At 44.3% G+C, this 8,367-nt stretch overlaps 1 protein-coding gene across 1 annotated transcript; it reads left to right on the forward strand.

The window, feature by feature from the left end:
* The first annotated feature begins 5,143 nt into the window (after window positions 1-5,143).
* Window positions 5,144-7,893, forward strand: LOC130369062 (protein spinster homolog 1-like). The gene is made up of 2 exons (XM_056573774.1): window positions 5,144-5,284; window positions 6,313-7,893. Exon 2 carries the CDS (start codon window positions 6,338-6,340, stop codon window positions 7,850-7,852), a length of 1,515 nt encoding a protein of 504 aa, XP_056429749.1. The 5' UTR covers window positions 5,144-5,284; window positions 6,313-6,337; the 3' UTR covers window positions 7,853-7,893.
* Window positions 7,894-8,367: the final 474 nt, after the last annotated feature.

Below are 8,367 nucleotides of genomic sequence, written 5' to 3' on the forward strand. Positions count from 1 at the left end.
ACACCGAGTTTGGTAACAAACTCAGTGTTTTGCAACCAGTGTGCCTTCAGCTGTTGCAAAAGCTACAACCCCAAGCATGTACGGACAGCGGAACGGCATGCTGGGTCTTGTAGTTATGCAACAGCTGGAGGCATACTACTTTGGCTGGGGATGCTGGGGATTGTAGTTATGCAACAGCTGGAGACACACTGGTTTGCTACTTAACTCAGTGTGCCTTCAGCTGTTGCAAAACTACAACTCTCAGCAGTCACCGACAGCCAACAGGCATGCTGGGAGTTGTAGTTATGCAACCAGCAGATGCACCACTACAACTCCCAGCATGCACTTTAGCTGATTGTGCAAGCTGGGAGTTGTAGTTATACAACAACTGAAGGTACACTTTTCCATAGAAAAAATGTGCCTCCAGTTGTTGCAAAACTATAAGTCCCAGCATGCCCATAAGGGAATGCTGGGAGTTGTGGTGGTCTGCCTCCTGCTGTTGCATAACTACAGCTCCGAGCATGCCCTTTTTGCATGCTCTGCTCCACGCCGCATCAGGTCATTCCCTCGCCGCCGCTGCTCCTGGGGCCCCGATCCCCGTCGTTAATGTTGGGATCGGGGCCCCAGGAGCAGCGGCGGCGAGGGACTGACCTGAAGCACCCGGGGTCTTCTTCCCGCACCCGCTCACGTCCTCCGGAAGAGGGGCGGAGCGGGTTGCGGGAGTGACACCCGCAGCAGGCGCCCTGATTGGCCGTCCGACGAATCAGGGCGATCGTGAGGTGGCACCAGTGCCACCTCACCCCTGCTGGCTATGGCTGTTCGGGGCTGTCTCTGACTCACTGGAGACCCGGGGCCGTCTCACTGGAGACCCGATTGACCCGGAATCGCCGCAGATCGCTGGACTGAATTATCCAGTGATCTGCGGCCATCGCCGACATGGGGGGGCATAATGACCCCCCTGGGCAATATGCCGCGATGCCTGCTGAACGATTTCAGCAGGCATCGGGCACCGGCTCCCCTCCAGCTAGCGGCGGGGGGCCGGGAATGGACAGGACGTACTCCTACGTCCTCGGTCCTTAAGGACTCGGAAACGGGGCGTAGGAGTACGTCCATTGTCCTTAAGGGGTTAAGGACTCTTTTTTGCAAATCTGACCACAGTCATTTTAAGCATTAATAACTCTGGGGTGCTTTTACTTTTCATTCTGATTCCGAGAATATTTTTTCTTGAGATATTCTACTTTATGTTAGTGGTAAATTGTCAGCGATACTTGCATCATTTCTTGGTGAAAAATTCCAAAATTTTATGAAAAATTCCAAAATTTAAATTTTTTTTAAATTTGAAGCTCTCTGCTTATAAGGAAAATGGATATTCCAAGCAAATTATATATTGATTCACATATACAATGGGGGACATTTACTAATCTAGTCTATTCTGGGTATGCTTATAGACCAGCGTATGTGGTAGTCTCCTGTCTATTGTGCTCCTAATTTATCAAAGGTCTCACAGCCCTTGATAAATTCTGTGCTCAGACTTCAGGGTCTACAGCTTAAACTGCATTTAGACCTGCTCCAACATGGTCTGACATTTCAGCGTATTTTGGGCAGATGCGACTTGTCGCACAAAAGTTGCACTTGATAAATTCAGCACCAATGCATTTTCCAATGCATTTCCGTCTAAAATAGACCAGCATGCATCATGTTCTAAAAATCCTCTGCAGCAAAAGTCGCAGAAAAGTCGCACATATTTAGACTGCGACTTTCTGTGCGACAAATTTAGACAGGAAAAACCAGTCTAAATCGTTTGATAAATCTCCCTCAATATGTCTACTTTATGTTGGCATCATAAAGTTGACATGTTTTTACTTTTGGAAGACATCAGAGGGCTTCAAAGCTCAGCAGCAATTTTCAAATTTTTCACAAAAATTTCAAAATCAGAATTTTTCAGGGACCAGTTCAATTTGAAGTGGATTTGAGGGGCTTTCATGTTAGAAATACCCCATAAATGACCCCATTATAAAAACTGCACCCCTCAAAGTATTCAAAATGACATCCAGAAAGTGAAGGAGAACATTCAAAATCTTAATTTATTTACACTCGCATGTTCTTGTATGCTCATTTATTTTTATTTTTACAAGGGGTAAAAGGAGAAAAAGCCCCCCATAATTTGTAACCCAATTTCTCTGAGTAAGGAAATACCTCATGTGTGGAGGTAAAGGGCTCTGTATGTGCACTACAAGGCTCAGAAGGGAAGGCGCAACAATGGGATTTTGGAGAGGGATTGCTGAAATGGTTTTTGGGGGGCATGTCGCATTTAGGAATCCCTTATGGTGCCAGAACAGCAAACTACACCCCTTTTGGAAACTGCACCCCTCTAGGAACGTAACAAGGGGTACAGTGAGCCTTAACACCCTACAGGTGTTTGACGACTTTTCATTAAAATCGGATGTGTAAATGAAATAATTTTTTTTCACTGAAATGCTGTTTTTCCCCCAAAATTTTACATTTTTACAAGGGGTAATAGGAGAAAATGCCTCCCAATATTTGTAACACCATTTCTTCTGAGTATGGAAATACCCCATGGATGTAAAGTGCTCTGCAGGCGAACTACAATGCTCAGAAGAGAAGGAGCGACATTGAGCTTTTTCCTATTTTCTCTTGTGAAAATGAAAAATTTAGGGTAACACCGGCATTTTAGTGAAATTTTTTTTTTCCATTTTCATACCCAATTTTAATGAAAATTCGTCAAACGCCTGTGGGGTGTTACGGCTCAGTATACCCCTTGTTACGTTCCGTGAGGGGTGTAGTTTCAAAAATGGGGTCACATGTGGGTATAAATTTTTTTGTGTTTATGTCAGAACATTTGTAAAATCAGCCACCCCTGTGCAATCACCAATTTAGGCCTCAAATGTACATGGCTCTCTCTCACTTCTGAGCCCTGTTGTGCACCCGCAGAGCATTTTACGTCCACATATGGGGTATTTCCATACTCATGAGAAATTGCGTTACAAATTTTGGCGGTCTTTTTTCCTTTTACCTATTGTGAAAATGAAAAGTATGGGGCTACACCAGCATGTTAGTGTAAAAAAAGTTAAATTTTTTTTTCCACCAACCAGCTGGTGTAGACCCCAACTTTTCCTTTCTATATGAGGTAAAAGGAGAAAAAGCCCCCCAAACTTTGTAACACAATTGCTCCCAAGTACGGAAATACCCCATGTGTGACCCTAAACTGTTTCCTAGAAATACAACAGGGCTCTGAAGTGAGAGAGCACCATGCACATTTGAGGCCTAAATTAGGAATTTGCATAGGGGTGGACATGTGGGTATTCTACGCCAGTGATTCCTAAACAGGGTGCCTCCAGCTGTTGCTAAACTCCCAGCATGCCTGGACAATCAGTGGCTGTCCAGCAATGCTGGAAGTTGTTGTTTTGCAACAGCTGGAGGCTCCATTTTGAAAACACTGCCGTACAAGACGTTTTTCATTTTTATTGGGGGAGGGGGAGACAGTGTAAGAGGGTGTACATGTAGTACTTTACCCTTTATTTTTTGTTAGTGTAGTGTAGTGTTTTTAGGGTACATTCACACGGGAGGGGGTTTACAGTGAGTTTCTCGCTAGGAGTTTGAGCTGTGGTGGAAAATTTGCCCCAGCTTAAACTTGAAGCAGGAAACTCACTGTAAACCCGCCTGTGTGAATGTATCCTGACAGTCCATGCATGCTGGGAGTTGTAGTTTTGCAGCAGCTGGAGGCACTGGTTGAAAAACCCGAGTTAGGTTCTGTTACCTAACTCAGTATTTTCAAACCAATGTGCCTCCAGCTGTTGCAAAACTATAACTCCCAGCATGTACTGATCGCCAAAGGGCATGCTGGGAGTTATAGTTATGTAACAGCTGGAGGCACGCAACTAGCATGCCAAGACAGGCTGTTCGTGCATGCTGGGAGTTGTAGTTTTGCAAGATCTAGAGGGACACAGTTTAGAGATCACTGCATAGTGATCTCCAATCTGTAACCCTCTAAATCTTGCAAAACTACAAATCCCAGCATACCCAAACAGCAAACAGCTGTCTGGGCATGCTGGTAGTTGTAGTTTTGCAATATCTGAAGGGCTACAGATTAGAGACCACTGTATAGTGGTCTCCAAACTGTGGCCCTCCAGATGTTGCAAGGCAACAACTCACCTACTGGCTTCCGTCAGTAGCAGGATCGCCGCTCGCCTCACGCTTTCGGTAAGGGACCTCCGCCGCCGCTCCCAACACAATTCCCCCGCTCTTCCCGGACTACCGTGGGTAGGCAGAGTGTTTAAACCCCCCCCCCCACAGATCTGCTATTGGTCGTTCGCTTCTGACCAACCAATAGCAGGGATAGGAAGGGTGGCACCCCTACCACCTCACTCCTATCCCTTCAGGGGGAACGGGGCTGTCTTGTCAGCTACGATCCTTCTTATTTTCCTGGTCACCAGGTCACTGGAGACCCATACGACCCGGAATCATCGCAGATCGCGATCGCTGACATGGGGGGCGGGGAGGGGGGGTCTCAGGACTACCCCAGGCATTGGCATGGGATGCCTGCTGAACGATTTCAGCAGGCATCCTGTTCCGTTCAACACCCTGTTACCGGCGGTGAACAGAAACGCCGAAGTCCCAGGATGACCTTGGTCCTGGTGGGGTTAAAAGGTCAAAAGATTAAAATATAATACAAACTGAGAAGACACTGTGAAGTACGACAATATACACGGCAGGCCTGGAGTAATATTTTTTTTAAAGATGTTTTTATGTACTTGATGTATTTCTAGGTGTATATTAATATAAATATATGTATATATGTGCATATATATATATATATATATATATATATATATATATACAAATCAAAAAAATGTTGCAGTCTCTTGTAATACCTTTTTTATTGGACTAACAGAATTTTGTAGAGACAAGCTTTCAGGATTCCTCCCTTTATCAAGTCCAATAGTCAAGGACTAATGATCAAAGGACTTGATAAATTATCAGGGAGGAATCCCGAAAGCTTGTCTCTACAAAATTATGTTAGTCCAATAAAAAAGGTATTACAATCTGCACTCACATTTACTATATATCTATACACATACCTGAAGAGGGTTTAGAACCCTGTGATGTCACACATGCTTGTGATGATGTCACCGTAAGCTGTACAAGGAGGTGCGCGCCGGCTGCAGACTCTTCAGTGTGTTTTTGCATTCACAACCTGTGGTGCAAAGTGTTTGTTAGAGAGTTTCTATTTGCGATAGAGAATACAAGATTTTGACCGTTCCTTGTCTGAAGAGAGAACCACAAGGTAAGTCTCAGCCTCTTTTATTTCATATATACACAGGGCATTTTGTTTGTCAGTTTTTTTTTGTTGTTGTTGTTTTTTTTTTAGCAAAAAAACAAGCAATGAATTTCCAAAAGAAATAACAAAAGTTATATTTCTCATAGCATTGTGATAATATTTGGCTTAGGCATTAAACATAATAAAATGCACAGATAGTATCATGACCAGAGGTTTTTCTTGCAAAAGTCCTAAAATGCAATTATGCCCAAAAAAGCTCCCAAGAAAATGAGTCCTAATTCATGAAGTTCTAAAAGATATAAGTCTATGAGAAAGATTTGGTGGTGTAGTAAAAGAATGACAGAAAGATTAGGGCAGAAATATAATAGTATATAATAGAATTCTGTATGTACTAACAATAGAAATACTCCGGGTACTCCGAAAGGGAAAAATGTTTTCAATTCAACTATTGGCATAAAGTCATGTAGGAAACGAATAGATCCCAATGAGGTGGTGTAGGTTCAATAATAGTAAATGTATATAGTAGGATAGCCCAATTGTATCTACAGTATGAACTTCCCATGACCCAGTGACCATACAGCCAAGCCCTTATAATCCGCCATTACTAGGACAGATTCAGGGTTATCAGATATTACTAGGACCGGACAGGTTCAGGATTATCAGATATTACTAGGACCGGGCAGGTTCAGGGTTATCAGATATTACTGCGACCGGACAGGTACAGGGTTATCAGATATTACTAGGACCGGACAGGTTCAGGGTTATCAGACATTGGAAACCTCAGGGAAGACGTCTCCATATAAAACACTTATAGAGAAGCATCTTCTTCTGAGGCTGCGATGGTCTTAGTGTTATCTTGTGGTTCTGTGCTGACATTTCTGCTCTGTATGAAGGATCTATTGTATAATGACAGGAATGATGACATGTTGTCTAATATTCCCTGGTTGGACTTGATGGACGTATGTCTTTTTTCAACCATACTAACTATGTAACTATGTAACTATGTGTTCACTTATCTCTCTCTCTCTCTCTAGTGTTTTCAGGCTCTGACCTGTGACCATGGCCTCTCCACAAGACCCATTGCTGAAGGAGGAGGAAGAAGCAATGGAGGACCATAGTGATATGGATGTAGAAAAGGGCGATATCCCTGAGAGGCAGAACCTGCCATCTCTAAGCGTGATGTCCACCGCACGTTCCATCATCAACGTAGTGATCCTCGCCTTTGTTAATTTGCTCATCTATGCAAATCGCTCCAGCGTGGCGGGGGTGCTGCCTTATATACAGAAAGCTTATGACACCAATGCTAGTCTGTCCGGCTTATTGAATACATTGTTCATTGGAAGCTATGTGCTGGTCGCACCAATTGCCGGATATCTGGGCGACCACTGTAATAAGAAATATACTGTTTGCGCAGGAGTCATCATTTGGCTGAGCATGACACTTACCCTGTCATTCATCCCCGACGGGTATTTCCTGCTCTTCCTGCTGACAAGTGGACTGGTTGGAGCCGGAGAGGCGACTTTCTGCACCATCGCCCCCTCCATCATTGCAGACCTTTTTACAAGTGACCAGCGGACCCGCATGCTGAACGTGTTTTACTCCGTTATACCTGTAGGCTGCGGACTAGGATACATCATCGGGCCCAAAGTGACTGATGCAGCAAGGGGCGATTGGCACTGGGCGTTTCGGGTCACCCCTGGCCTGGGCCTCATAGCTGTGGCTTTGATGATTTTGGTCACAAAGGAGCTTCCAAGAGCGACTACAAACGAGAAGAAGAACAACAAATCCCAGAAGTTTGCTAAATGGGCGACAGATTTGAAAAAACTATTTAAAAATCGAAGCTTCATGTTAACCACCATGGGATCGACGGCTGTATCCTTCATAGTGGGAGCCATAGGTGTATGGGGTCCATCATACCTGACCCATGCACGAACACTCCTACAAGAGAAGGACCCTTGCCGCGCTGAACCGTGTGACTATCACGACATCCTAATATTTGGTGTGGTTACAGTCGTCTCCGGCATTCTGGGAGTTGTAGCAGGGTCGGAGATAAGTAAAAGATATCGCAAATCCAACCCACGGGCGGACCCGCTTGTGTGTGGCTGCGCGATGATGCTCTCTGCCCCCTTTCTTCTGTTGGCATTGACTTTCGGCAACATCAGCCTCGTTGCCACCAACATCTTCATCTTCATCGGAGAGACGCTTCTGTCAGTAAATTTCACCCTCATATCTGACATTATACTAAAAGTAGTAACTCCGTGGAGGAGATCTTCAGCCCTGGCCGTGCAGATGACAATCTATCACCTCCTAGGTGACGCCGGCAGCCCGTACCTCATCGGCCTGATATCTGACACCTACGAACTAGGATATGCCAAATCCCCTCTTCTGAAATACCGCAGCCTGGAGTATGCCCTCATGACCTGCACCATAATGGCAGTCATCGGAGGGGCCTTCTTCATGGCCACGGCCCTATATATAGAGAGGGACGAAAAAGAAGCAGAGATGGAATCAGAACCTCCGTCATCCTCCTCCTCCTCACTGCTTCCTGCCGATGAGGACCGCTATTCAGACTGAGGAAAAGTCATTGCTTACCTTTATCTCGTTTACTTCATTAAAAAAAATTAAGAAAAAATAGCTGCATTTGTTCTATGTTCCACTTTACCCCTTAAAAAAATATTCTCTACCTACCTATTTGGGGTACTGTCCAAACCCCAAATAGAAAAATGTATATCTCCTCCCGAGACATAAAAAAGACTATTAATAACAAGAGGGACATATATGAGTGTGTATGTGTTTGTGTGTATATGTGCGAGTGTATGTATATGTGTGTATGTGTTTGTGTACATGTGTGTATGTGTTTGTATTAGGGCTGCATGACATGTGTGATTGTGTTTATGGAGGTAAATATTGTGATTTCGATATTATAAACAAATGGTGAAATTCCACCTATTTAATTTCCAATCCCCCTATTTTATATAGCCCTCTCCCCCCAATTTCATGTTCACTGACTAAACATAAAATGGAGGGAATTGGATATGAAATGGGGAGAAATTAGCTTAACCCCTTAAGGACGCAGAACGTACATTTAG

Source organism: Hyla sarda, chromosome 4, assembly GCF_029499605.1.
Source record: "Hyla sarda isolate aHylSar1 chromosome 4, aHylSar1.hap1, whole genome shotgun sequence".
Classification (NCBI taxonomy): Eukaryota; Metazoa; Chordata; class Amphibia; order Anura; family Hylidae; genus Hyla; species Hyla sarda.

Excerpts from the sequence above, each read along its gene's own strand:
- LOC130369062 (XM_056573774.1), top strand. The coding sequence starts at position 6,338 with ATGGCCTCTCCACAAGACCCATTGCTGAAGGAGGAGGAAGAAGCAATG.